The 23,471-nt window shown below is 49.8% G+C and overlaps 1 protein-coding gene across 2 annotated transcripts in view; it reads right to left on the bottom strand.

Moving 5' to 3' along the window:
• LOC122383060 (zinc finger protein 423 homolog) overlaps positions 1-23,471 on the bottom strand; it is a 66,700-nt gene that overhangs the window by 4,295 nt on the left and 38,934 nt on the right. Inside the window, exons 4-5 of one of the 2 annotated variants that reach the window (XM_043369156.1) lie at positions 3,108-3,289; positions 750-892 (exon numbers count right to left, since the gene is read on the bottom strand). In XM_043369156.1, coding sequence (XP_043225091.1) covers positions 750-892; positions 3,108-3,289 — 325 coding nt within the window. Of the gene's footprint in view, positions 1-749; positions 893-3,035; positions 3,069-3,107; positions 3,290-23,471 lie in introns of those variants that run through there. The other variant, XM_043369157.1, reaches the window with a different exon arrangement.

Raw genomic sequence — 23,471 nt, 5'->3', positions numbered from 1 at the left:
ATGGGACAATGGTGCAATACCGGGCGACACGTAAACAGCTCGTAAATAGGCTGATTGGTGACGATATGTGCCGGACGCCATTGTCTTCAAACACGATCGAACACTTGCAGGCTAAATGACTAATTTTCAGCCCGGTTCACACTATGAGGGAGGAGATCGTTAATTACGACGTCCGCCTTACGACACTGCCGGTCCGTGGTATGTTTTCCTGGGAGACGGTCACTGCCGATTTCTTACGAACTGGGTAAATAGGACAGTCGGACAGGGCCCACGTCACGTGAATAGTGTGTAGGGACACCTCAACTTCGGTCCCGAGCGTTGGGAACCCCGTGAGTCCACCTGTAGGGGCACCTCAGTTGCAGAATTGGGAACCCCGATATTTCACCCGCAGGGGCGCCTCAATTATGGTCCTTCGTGTGCGCGGAACTCCCATACGTTTACCTTTCCATTTCTGTCGGGGTATCTGCGCCCGAGTCCCTCAGTTTCGGAAACTCCGCTAGTCTTCCTAACCACGACAAGCCGTCACAGAAAGTCCCGGTTTCTACCGCTCTCTGCATCACCCAGCCCTGCCGATAGTAGCTTCCACTCTAACGAAGCTACACGCCGGTAGTGTCCTAGCGTCTGAACCCTCCCGTGCACGGGAGGGCTCAGAATGAACTACGAGAGAACTACTGGAGGGTTGCATCCTCCATTGTCTAGTCTTGCCCCCACCCCCTGTCTCTTCCCTCCCCTTTCGGCTCGGCTCTCACCTGCGGCAGTAGGCGGACGGACAGTACTTGCACTTGAACTTCTTCTCGCCCGTGTGCAGTTTGACGTGCCGGTCCTTGCTGCGCTTGTGTTTGAACCGGTGACCGCAGTACTCGCACTCGAACGGCAACTGATCGGTGTGAGTCTGAAAAGAACAGGACCACCGTCAGAGGGTCGGGGGAGGGGCGAGGGACAGCGGGTGGGTCGGGGTACGGGCCGACACCGGCCAGTGGCCGTTAACCCGCGCCCTGGTGGGGTCTGTTTATAACGCGACCTGGTGGGGGGGGGGGGGGCTATTTTTTGCCCCCCTCGTATCTCCGAAACTACTGGACGGATCCGCAAAATTCAAACGGCGTTCGAAAGGTCTGTCAAATTTGTCGAAGGAAACCAAATTTCATTGACCTCGGGGTCACCGATGACGTCACAGGTCAGGTCAAAGATGAACGGTTTCACCGTTCACGGGTCTTATAGGGAATGCGCTATAACACCGAGGAAAACGCATTTTGTCGAGAATCAGCGATAGGGCGTCAGTTGCCTAGTAGATATGTTGGTATTAGAGGTTACTGACAATACCAGGTCAGGTCACAGGTCAGGTCACCAAGGGTCACAGGTCAGGTCACATGAGCCTAACTTTAGGTACTAAGGTTGTGTGATGCATGTTTTATGGCCAATTTTTCATTACCAACTCAATGGTGTTGGTTATAAGACTATCAAGTACGGCTTAGGTCACTTTCTGGTGAAGTTCAGGTCAAGGTCAGGTCAAGGTCAGGCAAAAAAGGTCAAATTTTAAAGTTGATAGTTTTGCATAAAATGGGTATTGATTCGATGCAACTCGTCACGGGGAGTCTAATGATGGTCTTTGTTTTGCGCTACGGGGTCTAGAATTGCTAAAAATTGAGTTTGAAAATTTGACGTCATCAATTTTGAACAGTTTTTTCGCTAAAAATTCGCCAAAAAAAGAGGTATCAATCTCAAATTTGGTATGTAGATGGAAGGCGGTAAGGACTATCACATATATTCCGGTTTTTGCGAAATTCAAAAAACTTTTTGGATTTTTCGATTATTATATCAAAAAAAATTATTTATTGATTTTTGGGGGTCAAAATCCAAAATTTCAAAAATCCGAGATAGCAGTTTTGTAGCCCTGTTGATTCTACAGCTTTTATGTCTTTATCATTTTTCTGTATTTGCAAAGCTATAGGCCTGACAGCTCTTCCCGCGAAACCCTTGTTTGGGTCGAAAACGGCAGAACATGACGTCACTCTGACGTCATTTCCGGCCAACCTATCATAGCCTTTGGAATTTTTTTTTTTTGTCACAATGTGTAAAATTAATGTCCGGGAGGGTACTGAAAGTTTGGTGACGATCGGCGCAGCGGTTCTGGAGATCAGCACCAGGAGGCACCACTACATAAAGAACAATAAAAACTGAATAGCCAATGGGACTGCAGTTCAGTTAGAGTACGTACTACGTAAGTGATTCCATATCTCAGAAAAGAGGCAGCATTCTATTTGCCTCGGCGAGATGGCCTTCTTCCATAATTTGTTTACATAATCATCTTATTTCAGAATCTCACAAATGAGCATAAACGGTCATTCCGAGATTGGCGTGTCGATCTAAACTCCTGGCGTGACGGTGGCCCCCGAATTTCAGCGGTCCCGCCGCCGCACCCCGAATGTCGCGCGTGCATTCACGAGTGGCGACCGATTTCCACCCGCCACTTCATTCATTAACGTTACGGCGCACTTTCACGTCACAATCCGATACAGATTGGGAGCTGTTTAGATGGAAATCGACACGATATTTGGGCTCGGCCGGGGAGGGAGCGACCCACACTGGGCCGGACAGAACCAGCTGGACTCCGGCTACAGATTGATAAATTGGTATGAGCGACATCTGAGTTTTGGAAAGGTAAGGTTTGGTCTGTTAGCAAAATAGGTAACATCCTTGTAGGAAAATAATATTTTTCACTAGTTTATCTTACTGTTAATAACTATAATTAGCATAAGAAGACGGTAAGTTACATCAAAATGCAGAATAAATGACCGCAAAGAAGCACGAGAGATGTTGATGGTCGACATATGCATCAGCTTCTTGCTGATTTCATCAGCAACATTTTCTGTTTCAAACTACTAAAGACGGTGTTTATTAATGCATTAAATAGTAAGGAAGGCACACAATGAAACAATATTAATCAAATACAGCACTCAAAGACGCACCAAAACCTACTCTCTTGATTTCCACATTGCCTCTCCCGCTCCCCTTCCGAGCCCCGTCGGACCACTGACCTGTTCGTGCAGCTTCATGAGCGTCTACCTCGGGTAGGCCTGCTCCACTGCCGATCCCCTCCTGTCACTGACCTGTTCGTGCAGCTTCATGAGCGTCTGTCTCGGATAGGCCTGCTCGCAGAAGCAGCATTTGTAGGGCGTGGCCTCGGTGGCGCCGATGGTGACGAGTGAGTCGAGCTCGGCGGAGGAGCCCGGAGAGCCCGAGGTCAGCGACACCTCGCTGCTGATGGACTGGGAGTCCGTCGACAGGTCCGCTGTGGAAAGAACAGAGGGGGTCAGTCCGTGGACTGGTTCGCTGTAGGCAGAACAGAGAGGGAGAGTGGTCAGTCCGTCGACAGGTCCGCTGCATGGGCAGAGAGGGAAGGAGGGGAGGGTCCAACCCAAGCCCACAACATTACCTACCCCAAACAGAAACTCGCTCGGCCAGTATTGCAAGCTAACCAATAAACCTCGCCGCATCGTGGCAACCTCCCTACACTAGCAGCACAGTGAACCAGCAGGGGTCGGCCCGCTGATAAGTAGGCTAGGGCCCAGTCAGCCCAGTTTGGACTGCGGCCTCCTCCAGTCGACCGATGCCCGGATCAGACCCGTCTCAGCCGTCCGACGGCCGCCTGAATACCCGGCTCGTCTACCGGCCACCGGAAACACAGACCAACCTCGAGGGATTTAAACCGAATCACCCGCTGATGAACTCATCAAACGACGCTTTTATTGGATAAACGGCCGTAAAACCGACCGACTGTTTGAAGAGTTAATGGAACCCGACAGCCCCGCAAAGAGCGACGGAAGGAAGATAGTAGATACTGTCCCAGCGTCGGCCGTCAATCGAGCTGGTGATACTGTCTTGTTCTGAGATGCTATCACCAAGCGGCCTTACGAGATACTAGGTAGCCAGTAGCCACAGAACCAAGAACACAAAGCTACTAAAAAGATAGTCACAGGACTAGCCCTTGAGGGATAGCGATAAAATTATATTGGCAATTAATAAATTAGATGTGTCACAAACCGGCTAATATGCAGCTAACGCGAATGCTTAAACATAAGGGAGGGCGTTGAAGGGCATTGGTCGACCAGCGGGTTCTTTTCTAAACAAGTTCAACACCTCACTAGTTGCTTGGAGGAACTGCCAATAAAAATATGTCAAGAGCATCTGGAAAACGACTCGAGACACGCACTAGTGTTGTAACTTCTGAAATACCGACAGGCTAACTTCTACAAAAACCTTGGGTGACGGCGCCGGAAAAGGTGCATGCAATGAAGCGTACCAACTAATTAAAATACCATCTGATGGGCTCAAATTACTCAACTTGATCATTAGATATCACCTACACGTAAAAATGCGATATTTAAGTGCGCGACGCGACTGGCAGCCCGTATTTGCGTGGTTTCACGCCATTAACACAATAAAAAGGACACTAATGCCCACTGCTCAGAAAGTGTCAGCACAAAAGGGAAGCCCCGAACCGATTGCCGTGTAACAACACAGATAATTAACAAATGAGAAGCAAAAGTGAGCGCGACCTTATGCTGGTACACATATATTATATTTCATAACGAAGGTTAAATTGTTAAAGAGCAGGGGTCGGCAGCCTACTCGCGACCATTTGACGTCCGGCCCGCGGCTGGCATCAGCAACGAACATTGTGTTCCGGCCCGCAGTTCCTTCATAAATCGAGTTCTTTTCCATACAAAACTGACTTAAGTGTGCGTTGGCACAGTAGTTCTTCCTACAATGGTATCTATAGGCATCTGATCAGATAATAAAATGAACACAGACATTCCCTCTGTTTTCAAACTATCTTTTTCCTATGCCAGAGTCTGCCTGCCTTAAAAGGTACGTTTCATAATGACACAATGCAAAGCATGTGAGCTGTGCTGTCAAAACTAAAAACCCATCAATAACGCTGTCATATTCCCCAATATTGCCTGTGATTGTAGCAAATTGTAATCAATACTATGCTTCCGCCCGCCGGCTGCTTTCAAATCTCATATTCAATTCAGCCCACACCCAAAAAAGTTAGCCGACCCCTGTAACAGAGGGTAAGGGTTCAAACAAGTTAAAAGCATCATGATTCATGTGCAAGAATAACAGCCACGTAAGCTTACGATGCAAGCATGTACAAACGTCCCCGGGTGACTGCATCATCAGCTCTTGTATTTGTCCGAGTCCGACAGCGCGGGACGAAGAATAGGTATACCTATCCTGGGGGCGGAGCACCACAGCCTGTACCTACAGCGGAGTGCTCCACAAACACAGAAGCAATACCGTCCTTAAGGAATATATGATTCCATTCAACAGAGTTAATTGAATCATGAAAATGACACAGTGTGGTGTAAGACGTTCTGTTACTCGCATCCAGCAATTCGCCGTTAAACGCGTTCTTGTTATTCTTATGACCGCGTGTCTCCAGAGTCAGACATTGTGATCAATTATCTTGCTATTGCCCACCTACTTTAGGTGGGCTTCCGAGTAAAATAGCCGTATGTATGAGGCTTCCGTATGTATGAGGCTTCCGAGTAAAATAGCCGCCAATTGCCGTACATGGCCGTACTGATATCCGCAGCACTTTTGTCCTATGTGATCTTACCAGGAATTCAAAGTGAATTGTGAAATCAAAACGGGCGGTGATCCCATAACTGTGACTGGGCACTGTGATTCTGGTTTGTCGCTCGTCTGCAATGCTCTTAATTAAATGCTCTAAACGAGACTCAGGTTTTTTCAAGTGCATGAAACATTCTTCGAACACCAGGAATATCATTCTGAACTATGCACATGTTTACTGCATGCTACATGTGGATATGCACGTAGGTAGGTACTTTCGGTGTATCGATTGATGAATATGCACCTTGCATAAACCATTGGCACACCGATATTGGATGGCTACGCTAAGGAGCGACCGGGGCCCATTCATTTATCCGTCAGTTACATTGCCGACCTCAACATGTTTTTGGCCTTGTTCTGTTGAAGTGGACCCATTCGGTCCATTGAGATCATTTCAGGCCATGAGATAAGAAAGGGTTAGCCATTGGGCTCTCACTCAGTCTACCAGCTCGTGCGCCATCGCGACTGAGCACGTCCCTGTAACACAGGCAGGCCCCGGTGGGAAAGGCGGGACATCTGCGCTAACAGTCAACTCGGAGGGGTTGATTTCTATTGGAGCTGACGTCCACCGGCTATTTCGTAGGAGGACCGCCAGTCGAGAAAAGCCAAATGTGGTCAGGGATAAGGCAGGGCCTGTTAAGATCGTGTCAGCGGCAGACGCGATAGACAAGTGTTTGTGAACGAGCGCTGTGCCGTCTATGTGAGCGGTTCCCCAGCGCGGCGCGGCGCGGCGCGGTGCGTACTTGCGGGACCGGAGCGCAGCGAGGCCTGGATCTTCCTGATGACGGAGGCGAGCTTGGTGCCTCGTCCCTGCTGGTGGACCATGCTGGACCAGTGGCCGTAGAGCTGCCACCAGGGCGGGAAGGGCGCCGAGTCCGCCAGGGTGGCAGAGTGCGGCCGGACCGCCGCCGCCGCCCACCGCTCCGCAGCGCCCGCCGCCGCCGCCGCCACCGCCGGCACCGACGGAGACGTCACCGACGCCGCTTCAGCTGCCGACGCTGACCGACCTCCGGATGCCGAGGGTGGAGAGCTGAGTGACTTCACCGAGGCCTCGGGTGCAGTCTCTGGCGCCTCCGGTAAAACCGCCGGCGCCTGCGACCCCTTGGACAGATCCACGGCGCTGAGGGCACTGGTGCGGACGCTTCAGCGAGCTCCTCGAGTTCTCACAGTCCCGAGATCACCAGATCAATCATAGTCCCGACATCACCGCGCAAAAGTTCATCGGTAAGTCTCTTCACACACTTCTTCCTCAGACAACTCAGCCGGAGATCCGTGCTACTCGGCACCACTCGCTGGGACGGCCTCCCTCCTTTACAGCTGACTCCTGTCCAGTGTGTCTCTGCGCCCTCAGAGCTGGCAGCGGTGCCGTCCTGTCCCGGAGTCACCGGCGGCACCTGGGGCACCTGTCGGACCCTGTCGGCACAGCCGGTCCTGCGCGAGTGGCTGCCGACCGCCCGCCGGGCGCCGCCGCTACCGTCCGGTGGCCCGGGGCCCTGGGACCGCCCTCTGTCGCTCATGGGGCGGGGCCTGGTGTCGACAGGAGCTCTCGGCGCCTCCGCTAACGGGCCCTCAGCCGCCAGCTCCGCTCCGGGACGGCCCTCTGCGGGCGGGGCGCACTAGAGCTGCTCCTCAGGGACAGCCGGTAGGTCACAGGACAACCCGCGGCTGAACAGAGGAGATCGATAGAATGGGCGAGACGGAAATGACACCTAGACTAAAATACAATGAATTTGTCCTCAAAAGGAGCATCTAAATGAAGAGAGGATGTTGGTGAAGCAACAAAAGGTTATATTTAGAAATATGGGTCAAAAATGGAAACAATCGTTTCCCTGAATTTCATATAGAGGGTATCAAGCTTTAGTAGCTTAAAAATCATTGTTCCGCGTATAAAAAAGCTCCCCGGATATGTAATGGCCAATAACATGTCTACCTACACAGTACACACTAACATGCACCTTATGTACTGATGCACAATGACGCCATTACACCAAAGTTGCAGGGTGTTTAATCCAAACATTGACAATTAAATGTGTCCAATTGCCAGAATGAACCATCTTCACATTTGTTGCTCAGTTATTGTGGCATCAGTAACACAGCAGATGTAATGCTCCACTATAAATCATCCACATATCGTTGAACCTGAGACAGCAGCAGCTGATAGATGGGTTGTTGATTGGATGTCGTTGAGTCCTAATGAGCTCAAGGAGTATACCGCTGCTGTCACTAATAATTTGGCTCAAATTGAGACTCCTTATGAGCTATTGCACTGCGGCGCCTGTTCTGACGTGACACATAGTGTTTTAATTGATGAGTATTATGAAAGTATTCTCAATTCCATGCTGAACGCCTCTAAAACGACCATTTCCAAAAAGCTAGGAGGTAAATTTAGGCGTAACATTCCGGGCTGGAATGATTTTGTTAAGGACGCGCATATTATTCTTTGCGATTTGTATGCACTGTGGGCACTAGTGGGAAAACCTAGGGAAGGTTACATTTATTGTCAGCTACGCTTAGCCAGATCGCGATTTAAGTATGCTCTGCGCCACTGTTTGAGGAACGAGAAGGAGCTAAGAGCAAAAGCTCTGGCTGATAAGCTTGTTGCGAACCCACATAATATTTCAGGGTTCTGGAAAGAGGTGAACAAGCTGAACAGCAGCCCACCTCTTGCTCCATCAATTGACGGTATCTCTGGGGAAGAGAACATTGCCAGTATGTGGAGGGATCATTTCTCGGAAATTTTAAATAGTGTGAATAACACTGATAAGAGAGAAGTTGTGGAGGACAAACTTTCGACAGCTGGCGATACCTTTCAGCCTTTTACTGTCAGGGAAGTGATTGACTCTATCGGAGAACTGTCATCAGGTCGTTCAAGTGGGAATGATTTTCTTTATGCAGAACATTTTAAATTTGGCGGCAATGCAGTCGCGACACATTTGTCATTATGCTTTACTATGATAGCCAAGCATATGCATTTGCCAGATAAGCTTACAAATGTTGTTCTTACGCCAATTGTGAAGGACAAGACTTCGAGCTTGTCCGCAAAAGATAACTACCGCCCAATAGCAGTTGCAAGCGCGAGCTCGAAAGTTTTAGAAAGGGTCTTTTTGAGCAGATGTTCCTCATATCTTAGCACAGGATGCCATCAATTTGGTTTTAAAGAAAAACACTCTACAGACATGGCTATATATGCGCTTAAAGAGATCTCTGATTATTTCCTACGAAATGATAGCCCTGTATTCATATGTTTCCTGGACGCACGAAAGGCGTTCGATCGTGTAAATCACTGGACATTGTTTGACAAATTACTTGTATTGTATTGTATTGTATTTACGTCATAGACTCATCCCTTCATGAGATCGGAATCACAGGGCTATTCTCGAGTCAGAGTCAACACACGCTAAGAAATGCAATGATGAGGATAAAAAGTGAACACACATAAACCACACTACACACACGATGCAGAAGCTAAAAGCGGTTACAGTGACGTGTCAGCTCATGTCACCGAAGATAAGAGTTCTAAGACCTTGCTGGTAAACATCGAGGTGGACATGTCCCAGAACTCGCGTGGTAGGGCGTTATAGCCTGCGGCAGCGCGGTACACGAATTGCCGCTTCCCCGCAGCCGAGCCGTGTATGCGGGGAAGACTAAGCAGGTGGTCCTGCCTGGTGCTGCGGCTACGGTCTGGACGCTCGGCATTAGTGGCAAATAGTGCAGCTAGTGACTCGGGCTGACCTGTTCGTCTAGCTTTGTGTAGGATGTTTAGGGTTTGGGCTTGAACCATAGTGGAGGGGTCCGGCCAGCCGAGTGAGGCACGGACAGAGGAGATGTGGTCGAATTTCTTTTTGCCGGAGATGATGCGGGCCGCAAAATTTAGAATTTTGTTGATGGTGGCGAGGTTCTTGGCAGACCCGTTGCCATAGACGGAGAGGCAGTAGCGGACATGGGAAAGGACGAGGGCAGACACAAGGATTGGGAGAGTGCCGGATGGTAGGTAGTGGCGGATGTGGGAGAGACCGATAAGGATGCCGAAGCACTTCTGTGACAGTTGCGATACGTGTGAGTCCCAAGTGAGATGGCGATCAAAAGTGACACCGAGATTTTTTGCTTCAGTGCAAGGTGATAGCACGGCTTGCCGAAACTTGACCGTGAACGGTGGGAGGTCTCGCAGATTTTGACGTGAGCCGATGGGAAGTAGCTCGAATTTTGACTCGTTAAGTTTTAGACCATTCGAATGAAAGTAATCACCAAGCGACTGGAGAGATGCCTCGAGTTTTAAGATAAGGTCAGGTAGCTCGGACTTGTGTCCAGAGACTAAAACCTGGGTGTCATCGGCGTACTGAATGATAAAAGAGTCGCCAGCGTACAAGCTAAGATCGTTAACGACGATGCTGAACAAGAGAGGACCCAACGATGACCCCTGGAAGACGCCCTGGCTAATAATACTTGATAAGGGGATGGATTCAAATTTAGTGAAATTACTCAGTTCGTGGTATAGGTCGCAGCGTTTTCATGTTCGATGGGGTAAGGCATTATCTGATGGTTTTTCCGTGTCAAATGGCGTTAGGCAAGGCGGCATTCTCTCACCTTATTTGTTTAATGCATATACGGATGGTTTATCGACTCTTCTCGACCAAAGTGGCGTGGGGTGCCATTATCTAGGTAGTCTCAACCATCTCTATTATGCAGATGATATGGTCATTCTTTCGCCTACGCCTTTTGGGCTTCAAAAATTGCTGAACATTTGCTCCGAGTATGCGAAAGATCATGACATTCTATTCAATACTAAAAAGACAGTCTGCATGGCCATGCTTCCCGTGAGTCTTCGAAATCTATCACTCCCTAAGATATCATTGTGCAATAGTGTGCTTTCATATGTCGACCAATATAAGTATCTTGGATACCACATTTCGAGCACACGAACCAAAGTGGACAATGTCGAGATTTGTCATCAGTACCGATCACTGTGTTGTCGTGCCAATTCATTGAGTCGTAAATTCGCTTTATGTACATATTCGGTTAAAAAGTATTTGTACAATGCATATTGTTCTAACATCAGCTACATGCATTTATGGCACTCGTTTCATGCATCGGTTCTTCGGAAATTTAAAGTGTGTTTCAATAACGCTGCTAGAATGTTTTTAGGCTACCCTAAATATTGTAGTGCCTCTGGAATGTTTGCGCAAGAACACATAGATGGCTTTGATGCGGCCTACCGCAGAGCTGTGTGGAATTTCATGTCGCGTTTGAAAAAGTCAGAAAACCGAATAATGTCTACACTGTATTACAGTGATATCGCCCACACATCTCCTATGCGTAAAGTGTGGACTGCAGCATTGTGTGGTTGTTGATCGCTGCTGATGTTGGTCATGTACCCATGTCATCTTCATACCGTCATCATCATATGATTGTCACGTCATCATCATTGTGTGTTACTTCTTATGGACCCAGAGTCTGCCAATAAAGGGATCTCTCTCTCTCTCTCTCTCTCTCTATAAAGATGAAAGGACTCTGTGATAATTCAAACACTGTCTAATGTCTTGAAGTGCTTTTAACACATGCAATAGTTTCTGCAGCTGTATTGTTATACATTATACACTGCACAGTGGTCAAGGAAGCTCTTTCGATCGATGTGAACAAAATAACGAACACCAGGCTTTCCCAATGGGCAATGACCGCTACTTTTCATTCACATCCTAGGTATAGATTGATCGGGCGCGAACATGTTTGCATGGCTTGTTTTCATTTCTGATGTCTCTTTACTGTTTCATTTTCTACTCCATAAATTGAAGTGAAGGAAAGACGATCATATAAGCAAGGGAGCTCCGAGGTCTGATAGAAGCTGTTATCCATGAAAAACCGAACGGTTCGATTCCACCATTGGCACATTTCAAGGGCATGGGTTTTACGCCGCTGTCTATTCTTGTTTTACTGTTTGAAACGATGTTCGATTGGTTCACAAACGGCTCCAAACACATCTTCGTGACACCAAACAAACGATAACCACTCGATAAATTCAATGCAGCTGCATTAGGCCAATTGGTAATTCAATCAATAGGTGTACATTTTTTTAACAAGGAGCTAATACCACCGATACCTCGCCGTGAACTAAGACGTGCATGCCCATACGTCATGTTAATGTCCTCGACAGTGACACGGAACGTGTCCAACTGCGGTTTAACGCCGGCTGTAATTACTTAACGTGCCACATTATTCCACGAGAGGAGATCGCCAAATTACCCCGCTTGATTCACCGTCCACATGGAAATATTTTTGGCCTGATTGGTGCGGACAACACACAGGTGACGGTTTGCAAATAACGGACAGACCAAAAACACCAGAGACAGACAGCAGGCACGGGTTGGTAGGAAGACGGTAGTGGGCCCGAAGCCCTGCCAATCACGTCATAATGCAGTTAACACGCTACCGCAATCCAGGCATCACGTCATTTGGCGTCACGTCTCCAATGATAAGAGCGCTGTATTTGAAGGTCGACATACAAGGTCCAACAGTCCGTGACACCAGTCGACATAACCATCAATCTGGCACGTGCATGATGCGTCTCCGTCTGTCTACGACATCGGTTAACTTGGTTTTCCGACGCCCCGGAGTCCCACCCCACCCCACCCCGTATCGGTCCTCTCAGCGCCCTGGGCTGTGACGTCACGGCCCGGAAGCCCTCCAATTAGCCCGGCCCAGGAGCGGGCCGGTGGCCGCGGACAATGGGCCGCCGGCCGGCCGGTCACTTTGATCCGACGCGTGACCGGCGGCCGCTGGACACGATCAGCTGAGCGGCGCCGAGCGCACGCGGCGTCACAGGTCAGCTGCCGGGTCAACGGGGGTCAGCAGGGGTCAGACCGTCAGCTGAGTGCTGACCGACGGCGGCCCGTCAGTGGTCAGCTGGCCGGGTGAGCAGGGGTCACGAGGGTCAGACAGTCAGATGACCGCTGGCACTTCATCACAGGTCAGCTGCTGGGTCACCAGGGGTCAAAGTGGTTCAGTCCAGGAGCTAACTACCTGCGGCCCGTCACAGGTCAGCTGCTGGGTCACCAGGGTCAGACTGTCGCCTGCTCGCCGTCACTTCGTCACAGGTCAGCTGACCAATTGTCGCCGACAGTGAGCACAAAAGTAAAACGATTAGCCGACTGACCACTTGGCTTTTGGTTTGACTTAGATAGGGCTTTAATAGTTAGATGCCCGTAGCATGCGCCCCCTACCTGGTAAGTGAATTAAATGGGGTTAAACGGACCAGAAACCCAGAAGCCAGAAGGTAAAGAGGGGAAACATAAAGGAAGACGCGGGGAAGGGCACCTGCCAACAGACGCGCTCGAGCGACTCGTGCCGGCCGAAAAGTCAACGGAAGAACGGCTGAGGGCGCTTCACGACCCGGGGGAAGTCATAAATCCCATAGCGATCACGATAATCCACTGTGAGAGGGTGGGAACGAGCGGCTCACTGGCCCACCTCTGGCGGGGCGGTGGGAACCGATGGGGTCCGGGTGGGACCGCTGTCCCGCCCGGTCCGTTCACGGGACGGGGAGAAGGGACCGCCATTGACATCGCCCACTATCGACAGACCCCGGAGCGACTAACGAGCTTCAGTCGTGCGGTGAAGCCTCCCGCTAAGTGCCGTGCCGCGGCTGAGTTAGTCGGACCCAGTCTGATCACTGCCCGGTCCGATCGGCTGGTTAGTTTTACGGCCGGGGATGGAAGCGGTGTGATTTGAGCCGCGGAGAGGGCTGCCGAGCCGCCCCGCTGATGAGGTTACCCCGCCGGGACCGGCAGGTGGCTTATGGTGCTCCTCCTCGATCGGAGGTGATTGAGCCAGTTAGACGGTAAATGATGAGTAACGCAATTATACAAGCAATAAATGCCGTAAGTAACTTGGTGAGTGCACATACAAACGTATAAACATTGATGGCGAAACGAAGCGGATAGCAGATAGAAACGAACACATCCTTTGCATGATCATCTTAAATCACCAATAAATGTGTGTTCAAACTATAAATTGGTTCAAGAGATGAGAACCTCTGATATACACAAATATCATGCTTCATTGTATTGTGCCTGGCAGTCTCGGGAGAGGCCGACCTCCGCCCAGCCCCCGGGCCTGAAGCCAGTATACCCTCTGGCTGTGCGCGGCCCGTCGGTCCGCCGTCTCCCACCGTCTATCGTCTCCGCACCGTCTCCCAGGCGTGCCCATAAACCGATCGACGTTTACTGCACGTATCGACTGGCTTCCGGCCGGCGTCTCCATCGGCGGGTGAAACTCCCATTACCGACTCGGCGCCGGCATCCCCGGGACAGCTGCGTGCCGACATTTTAGCCGCGTCTCTCCCAGCGGCGCCGTGAGAGATCGGAGACAAATTATCCGGCCGAATCGCCATCCAGACCGGCCCGTAATTAGGCGCACCTACCGTCTGTTTGGGGCCGGATAGCGGACAGGACAATGTCATCGGCTGTAATTCGATGAATTCGATACAGGATGGCGGCCAGGCCCAAGTCAAGAAAGGTGAAATGAGCTGAACAGCAAGGTCAACTGCACGCTAAGACTTACGAAGAGCAAATACAGCCGGTGTTGTTAATTATTTCCCCGTCGGGCGGGCGCTAAGTACTAAGTGCGCTCGTCGCAGTGTGCGGTGCGCGGGCGATCAGCTGATCGTAGTCTCGCCTCGTGTCGTAAAGTCTCGAGAAGCTTCGCTGTGCGCCGCATAAGTAATCATTCGCTTCATTCGTTCCCTGGCACGTGTCTCGTGTTGCCTATTTCGTTATTCGCTCGTTCGTTCTCGTTTGAACTCGGTTTGAACGGAATAGAAGGGAAAGCAGGAGAAGATCGTTTGTGTGTGTTGAATTCATTACAGCCGGAACATAAAACCACAATCTAAAAACAAACAGCGAACAAAAACAAACTATAGTTCGTTTTTCTTAAGTTTGCCCCTCACTGTAAACGTCTTCTTGAACACAGCACGAGAATTGCTAGCTGAATTACTGAGAAAACTGGTTGGCGCACAATGTATTGGATATATGAACAATATTTTCAAAATAAGTTTTGAGCACAAACGATGTAACGTTAATGTTAAACGCCGTGCAATTTATTAATTAGTTCAGACATAATTCCTGAGAAGTCGTCTATCACTGTGGAACTGTAGGTATGGGCAACTACGAGCTATGTGTCTGTGAAATAGTAAACAAATTTGATAAAATTGATCGTCTGTGAAATCTGGTGAAATCAATGTGCGCCAATCAGTTTTCTCAGTAATTCAGCTAGCAATTCTCGTGCTGTGTTCAAAAAGACGTTTACAGTGAGGGGCAAACTTAAGAAAAACGAACTATAATATTGAAAACATGAGTAGTTCACAAACAAAAATCATCAAATAAATAGCTGCAACACCTGTCGAAACTCTGCCGGCCGGCCGGGAAAACACGGCCGTACTCGCCGGCTGTGAGTGCGTGTCCGAGTCGCGCACGGCGCCCGGTGACGGTGTGCGCCGTCCGAAAGTGACGGCCCGCCCGAGTAACGTAACGTGGCCGGCCGGCGTCGTGACGGGCGCCGTGACGGCTCGTGACCGGCGCGCCGTTTTCACGGAAACTCGTGCCGGCGCGAAAGGCGGCACGTGCGTCTCGTGAGGTGCCGGCTCCGGCGGACCGGCCGCGGCCCGGCTTCAGCACGCCACCGAACCGGCCGCCGCCGTGGGTTTCGCCGCGTTTCAGCCACACGAACCGACGGCTACCCGGCAAAAAATCTCCTCAGACGAAACACAGCAGCCGAAAGAAAGCGCAAGAGGAAAATACAGATCAAAACACTCAAAAAGGAACACAGTGTGACGATTAATGAAACAGTACATACAGAGAGACAGCACAATCCATCGCATATTGTTCTGCATATAACTAGAGATAAATTGATATCCCTGAAATTGGTAATACCTAATAGGGGGGGGGGGAGGGAGAGAGAGAGAGAGAGAGAGAGAGAGAGAGAGAGAGAGAGAGAGAGAGAGAGAGAGAGAGAGAGAGAGAGAGAGAGAGAGAGAGAGAGAGAGAGAGAGAGAGAGAGAGAAAGAGAGAGGACTAGAAGAAGGAATGATAGCAATAGGATGCAGAGAGACACCAGCCCAAAAGAGGACCCACCCACCGAACCCTCCCAGTACACCCAGCTGGCCACTGCCGTTCTCAGCGGCGGCGGCGGCGGCGGCATGACTTGCCCCCGGTCCGTCTCATTTGGGTCCGTCCCACTGTCGGCAGCCGTGCGATAAATGGAGCGCCGCTGAGCTGGCCGCCCCCGCCCCCGCCCGGCGCCGGCCGCCCGTTCACCTCCAGTTGGCGCGCTCTCACGGCGTCGAGCTCGGGTGCGCCAAGCTGCTTCATTGCGCCATTAGCGCCGCAATCCAGCCACGCTTGAATACGTAGGTGAGACGGTGACGACGCGCCGCCCGGAAAAAGGCGCCGATCGCACGTCGGCCGGCGCGCCATAAAACGACCGAAAAAGCGCGCCACCCGAGCGCGCCGGTCAGCGCACACTGGTCGGAAACGCCCTCACGAGAGGCCACGGGCGATTCTGGAGTTTTGGGTCATTATTGATGTAGATCGATTCCAAATTGACCAAATTATTCTAATCAGCCCCCCAAAACTACTTGAGGTGACCAGAAGTAACTTTAAACAGCCCCCAAAGATGGGGTATCCCAGAACTCGGAAACTGACGCAGAGTAATGGTTTCTTGAGCCGGATATTCAGAGCCTTATTGTCGATAGACATCAAGTTGAAATCCCACATATTATATATCAAAATGATCGTCATGGTGTTGCCGAGTGATATGTGTGAAAGTTTTGATTTTTTGTTTTCCAACTAAGCTCTGCTAAGTGTTTAATGAGAAGTCTCTCCTAGAGTGATTCTTGAATGTAGCTGCAAAGTTTAGGTAAGGAAACAACAGGTAGTCCCATCTAGTTCCACTCTGATTTTTTGTGTGATGAAGCAGGATTTAAATTTACACCAGGGCAGCATAAAAGCTAACTGCGCATATTTGCGCAAAATTTGCAGGAGCCCATATTCTTAGCCAACTACCGCCCGCCCCGCCCCAGTTTCGGCTCGGCGGTCGCGCCCGGCTCACGCTGACCTGTGTCAGGCCTGCACGCATCCATGTGTAGTTGGCCGGTCATATCAAACAGATGCGCTTGAGTTTATGGATTTTGTGTAAAGCGCAGAAAATACTTTTTATGTATTAAAAGAGCCTTGCTATACGTTGGTAACCAACACTCGACTGAAAAGTGAAGTTGAAACGCTCGCGAATATAAGACGCTGTAAATACGTGGCGCATGTCACTGGCGTCACGTGACCTTGTGCCGGGTCAACAGCGCCGCCACAGGTCAATTTTTCCAATATCATATCGCTAACTAGTGATGACACAGAGCTAGGTGGTGATAGGACACAGTGAGCGCGTTCTGGGAGTGTAACCAATTTGAGCGTGGCGAATATGGCGAGCTCTATCACATCTTGCGATGTTTACATAGACAAATGGGAGCTATTACAGGTCATAAAAAACAACGGATGGGCAAGCGCAACCTCGCCTGAAACGGTGTCCCGTGCCGTGCTGTGTTTATTAGGGGAATTCAATGGTAAGACAATATCTCCAAATGCAAGAGACAATTTGGAAATGGTGGTCAAAAGTCATCTGTCAAAGATACTGAGCAGATGGGTGGCATGCGGACGTCGTGATGATCGCTTTCGTGCCAGATATATGCAGTGGATGGATGTGCAGCAGAAGATAGCAGTCGAGATCGTCGAATCTTTAGATGATTTGCAGGATGCCAAAGGATCTGCCAGTGGTAGCACGAAACAAGCCACACCATTTTCAAGGCTCAGCGAGCGATCTAAACGGCGAAAGTCGATGGAGATCGCAAATCAGTATGAAAGTGAGGCGCTTCTAAAGGCAACTGGTCAAAGAGCAGTGAAGGAAAAGAAGCCCCACCTTGCTTACATTGCCAAAGAAGCAGGCGCATCCCCAGATCGACCGAGAAAAATTAGAGTGGCGTATCGAGAAGAATGTGAAAAGGAGACTCCCGGCAGCTTATCCCCTGATGAAGCCCTGTCAATGATAGTTGCTGGGAAAACTTCGAAGAGGACATACAAAATGTTTGCAGCGGTGACGAATGAAAAAACAAAAATGAAGGTCTATCCGTCGTACGACAAGGTGTTAGAAGCAAAGAGACGTTGTTGGCCGCCAGATTTATCATGTACCGATACCAGTGCCGAGGTTCCGGTGCAGAGCCTGGCTGACCACACCTGCCGGCGTCTGGTCAGTGCGAATGAGAGCGCCCTCATCAGCAAAACAGACAGCCTGCAAGTCGACATTCTACCCCAAGACATGCCTTCCACATCTGCATCGGAGCCTATATTGGAACAGAGCATATTCAAGGCGCAGTTAGTCTACAAATGGGGCATGGACGGTTCCGGTGGTCAGTCTATATATAAGCAGAAATGTTCTACAGAACAAACCTGTGATGAGAAGTCGGGTCGATTCGAGGACAACATTTTCTGCTCCACACTCGTGCCTCTGCAGCTTCGAGTACAAGAAAGTGAAGTATGGCAGAACCCGAAGCCTTCTTCAACACGGCTGTGCCGCCCTATCCACATCCAGTCGGTTAAGGAGACGACTGGTGCGGTACTCACAGAAGAGAAACATATCAAGGAGCAGATTGCCCGCTTACAGCCAACTGAAGTGAAACTTCGCAACGGTGCCGTCCTCATCGTTAGCCACAGTTTTCACCTCACCATGATTGACGGCAAAGTGGCTAACATCATCAGCGGGCCAATGAATGTCACCAAGTCAACCATGAATTGCAACATCTGCGGTGCCAAGCCGGCAGAAATGAACCGACTCGACGTTGTCACCGTGCGAGAAAAGGATGAAGAGGCTCTTCAGATCGGTCTATCGACGCTACATGCTTGGATCCGGATGTTCGAATGGATACTGCACGTTGGCTACCGCATCCCCCTAAAGACGTGGGCCGTCAGAGGATCAGAAAACCAAAAAGTGATGAAGGAGCGTAAACGCAGAATCCAGGACGAATTCAGAACACGTCTGGGACTTCATGTAGACCAACCACGAGCGGGAGGATCCGGGTCGTCCAATGACGGAAACACGGCCCGGCGCGCCTTTGCTGACCCAGCCGTCTTCAGTGCCATCACGGGCGTCGACCAGGAGCTCATTGAGAGACTCAGGGTGATTCTGGAGGCCATCAACAGCAAAAGCATGATAGATGTGCAGAGGTATGCCGTCTACGCGCTTGACACTGCTCGTCACTACATCGCTCTGTACCCGTGGTACCACATGCCCGCATCGGCACACAAGCTGCTGGTCCACGGGGCAGATGTGGTCAGCCGTCTTCTGCTCCCGATCGGGATGTTCAGTGAGGAGGCGCAGGAGGCGCGAAACAAACATCTCCGGTCCTATCGGCTGCATCATGCGCGGAAAGATTCGCGTGTGCACACGATGACGGACGTGGCACAGCAGCTGCTCGTTACGAGTGACCCTGTAATAAGCAGCTTGATATGGGAGCGGCTGTCGCCTACATCCCCAACTACAGCCCGCGAGCGAGCGAACCCACTGCTGATAGAGACTCAGCGACACCAGCTGCCTGGCCATGATGACTCCGAGTCATCGGATGACGCCGAATAGGTGAGTAGTGAGTACCCATACCCCTCTTATAAAGGTAAGAAAAGATTGACGTAGCACCCCGCTTATAAAGGTAAGAAAAGATTGACGTAGAGAGAGAGAGAGAGAGAGAGAGAGAGAGAGAGAGAGAGAGAGAGAGAGAGAGAGAGAGAGAGAGAGAGAGAGAGGGGGGGGGGTAGGAAGCAGAGAAGGGAGTGTGTCAGAAAGGGAAAGAGATGAGAGAGCGGAAATGGGAACAAACAGGCGTAACGTGGCATTAGCCTATCGTAATTGCTACGATTTAGTTCTTTACATTAGATCGAAATTACGGTATTTAACCCTCACCGGATCGGTTGGTTTTCTACATTGGCCTAGGGGGTTGGTACTTACAACCCCCTCGCCGTTTCGCCTTTGATTGAGCTAGAGCCTCGGAGTAAAAACGAGCGCATGCATCGCTACGAGAAGCAACGAGTAGGTACTACCCATCTTAGGTCAACCAGTGACATATTAGGCCAGGCAACTGCCTAAAGCACGGGCTCGGTTAAATTCAATAACACCGCCAAAAATTGTCGCAGTGCAGCGATTTTTTGCAACATCGTGTTTGTCTAGCTCAGGCTCGTCGAATGCTATACCTACTTCTTGTTCGGGTAAAGTCAGATAGAGGTGTTGACCTAGGGTCAAGGCTAGTTCAGAGTCTCCCAAGGTCAAGTTTGTCGAAGATCATATCGCATAGCATTCAATTACACAGGTATTTCTGAAATCACTGCCGGTTTTTCCGATTCATTAGCTCAATTTGATCGAGGGTTATTTACGCAAAACTAAAATGGTCTTAGTGACGCCATCAATGACGTCACGCAAAGTCAACAATGCAAAAGTGAAGTACCGGACCTTGCAAGGAGTGCATGAATACATTCCTGGTGCCCGAAGAGCAGCTTCTAGTTTCCTATGTTTACAAATAATAGAGCTAGATCCTGTAATATACTCAGTTATGACGTCATAACTTAACAGTTTTGCGTCATATATTTAGTGCTCGACACCCAAATGATAGCTTTCATATAGCAGAAGAGGTATACTAAGTTTCATTGAGTTCGGTCCACTACTTGTGAAATAACAAGCAAAAACCATTTACGGAAATGCCGCTGGCCTCTCGCTAGACCGTTTCCGACCAGTGTGCAGCGGCGCCCAGGCGCGGTCAGGCGGGGCGGCGCGCCGGGCGCGGCTCCTCGTGCGAGGGCAGCCGTCAGGACGGTGACACCCCCACAGGTCAGACAGCCGGCACACTTAGAAGAGCGCCGCCGAATAAACCACGGAACGTTACAGCGCGGTCGAGAGAATAAACGTCGGTACAAAACTTTAACTTATTTCATTTTGTAATCGTTATAGTTCTTATCCCTTTATAGCGAAGATCGGCTACTGCCACTGATCACTGGGATCAGCTGCTGAGCAGTTCCCCGCTAAACCTGTGCGCTCTGTTAGGCCCACTATCCATGTTCTGCGACAAAACATTCAGTCTGCATAGTGCTACACTCTGGCCTGAATCCAGTCACGGCTCTTCACGATGTGTCTGGCTGTCTGCCAACCGTAACCGCGGTCTGCCGTTCCCGTGACGTGAAACATGACATGGGTGTAGTTTTGCCGGCCATCAGTTGATGAAGACTAGAGTCGTTCTCGAATAATTACACTCGAATTTGCAATTTTACCATCAATTCTTTATTTATTCGGGGATTCTATCCATATGCTCATATAACGTAGAGCCCTCATATAACGTAGAGTTAAGTAGGCGGCTGCTGTCGGCCATAAACCGAATAAAATAGAAACGACAACAGGCACGAATAAAAAACACTCCGCAAAAGAACCTAAATTTATTTGAACTTTCTACAGGGAATTTATCAAAATTTTACATACATATTCTTTGATCTCTGGGCGACCGAATCCATCTTGCCGCGCCGACCATGCGCCCCCGCAGCCTGTCGGCGTTTACGGCCGAACCGCCGCACCGGACCGGGCGCTCCGCCGCGCCGCGGCGGCCCGTGTGTTGCGGCACAGCATACCTGCCGCGGCGCTCCGGTGCTATCCACCGGCCGAGTCTCCCGGCGTTGCAGTCTCCGCAGCGCCCGCTCGGACCCAGCCTGGACGACCGGCCGCCGTCACGGTTGACAGATAAATCGTGACTTGGGACGGGAGTGGGATCGGGAGACGTGCAGCGCTATACAGACTGAATGCTTTGTTCCAGACATGGATACACCAATTGCAATGCACACAGCACGGGTGAAAATGGTATTTACTATTTATTCATGGTGTACGGTTTCGGACTTCCTCATCGGTCTTTTGACAGTAAGTCATTGGTTTTTTGTTCATGAAAGTAAAATACAGAAAAAAATGATTATTTTCTTTTCAAAATTCAAGTAGCATTCAATTATTAATAAATAATGTCGTAACTCCAGAAAGATGTACTTTTAGTCAGTTTGCAATACCAGCTCTTTTCAACAAGGGCCATCTCTTCAAAGCCAAAACAAATTGGCTTTTACTATGCCACCAGGGTTGATGGCTTCGATTTGTTCGATTTTTTTTTGGTGACTTGTTTGCTCCATTTGTTCTAAAAAAATCGCATGCTTCAACAAAACGTAGACAAGAAAAGGTTGAAAGACGTGTCGGTGAGCATTTAGATAGCGCACCACAAACTTTCCTAGCACTGTTTTCAAAACTTGTTTGTTGTTTGAATCACTTTAAACACGCGCAGTGGAGGGGTTTCGAGAACTACGCCCTGCGGAAGGGGAAGATCTCAGCTCCTACGGAAGCCAAAAAGACGAAATTCGGAGGGTGGGTGAAGGCGGTGGCAACTCTATTGTGTGCTTATCTCATGATACTAGGTCAATATCGTCACAGTCAAATGAGGTCAAACGGGGTCAAATTTGCCAGATGATGGTCTATTTTGTGTTTACACGCCCATACCTCAAAGGTACCGGCCGAATTTTCTTATTTCCTTCACTTTACGACGGCACATATAGTTTAGAGCATATGTAGAGAATCTCTAGTTAAACCAGTCATAATAATGACTAATGAGTACAGGGATGCGGAGCCGTGGAATTTTCAGACGGCTCCGGCTCCGGCTCCGGAGGGAAAAAATCGGCTCCGGCTCCGGCTCCGAGTAAAATGGTCCGGCTCCGGCGGCTCCGGCTCCGGAGGAAAAATCGGCTCCGGCGACTCCGGTCCCGACTCCGTACATCCCCTATGCGATCAGTTAAATACGGGTGGATGAAAAAAAGCGATTGGATTGGTACACGTTGCTTCTATATTTGCATTACGAGGCTATTTTCTCAATAGTACATGCAATCAGCGAACAGGGTATATAAGCGCGTGGCGAAATATTATATATAGGTATCTTTCTCAGAAAGAAATATTCGAGGCCTTAACCCGCGCACCGACGGGGGGGGGCGGATATCCGCCCCCCCCTGAGGTTTTTCGCGAATAGCGGGAAAACCGCGGCGCGTAGCGCCGCGAAATTTGGTATGACTATTCCCTTATCATTTTATACATGGTGTGCAAGTTTGAACCTCCTACCTTTCAAGGTCAGGTCACCAGGTCACTTTGAATGACCCAACCTCAAGTCACTTTTTTGCAACTTTGTCACCGTGCCAGAGCTACAGTAGATGTCGGAGGCCTTTGAAAGTCGCAGGATGTTATTAGGTCATTAGTAGCTACAATTTGTATATCTCGGAATTTTGATATCGGTGACCTAAGGTCAGGTCAATTTCGCGACCTCCCCATTATAAGTCAATGGGGGAAAAATCAACTCCCTGTTTTTACCACTAAAACGGGTCGGAATGGCACCATATACCATACATGACTTCATATACGATCAACCTTCACTACCTTGAGGTCTGTTTTGCTGTTGGGCAGCTGTGAGGTCATGTGACGTCATCAAAGGTCACCAAAGGTTTTTGGCCAATAACTCCGTACAGGAACAAGATACAGACGCGTGGATGGTCTCATTGTGTTCAGCTCGTCAAGACGCATCGAATGATATACATGATGACCTCGAGGTCACGTGACCTGAGGTCAACCTTTGACCTTGACCTTTCGAGGTCAACATATATATCATTCGATGCGGATTGACGAGAGGATCACGATGATGCCCTTAGTTTGTTCCTATCTTGACTAATTCGAAAGTTATTCGAGAAAAACTCTCTCCA

Source organism: Amphibalanus amphitrite, unplaced genomic scaffold, assembly GCF_019059575.1.
Source record: "Amphibalanus amphitrite isolate SeventyFive unplaced genomic scaffold, NRLGWU_Aamphi_draft 000153F_arrow, whole genome shotgun sequence".
Taxonomy (NCBI): Eukaryota; Metazoa; Arthropoda; class Thecostraca; order Balanomorpha; family Balanidae; genus Amphibalanus; species Amphibalanus amphitrite.
The sequence above is the reverse complement of the archived record's forward strand: the minus strand, read 5'-3'. Positions and strand labels throughout refer to the sequence as shown.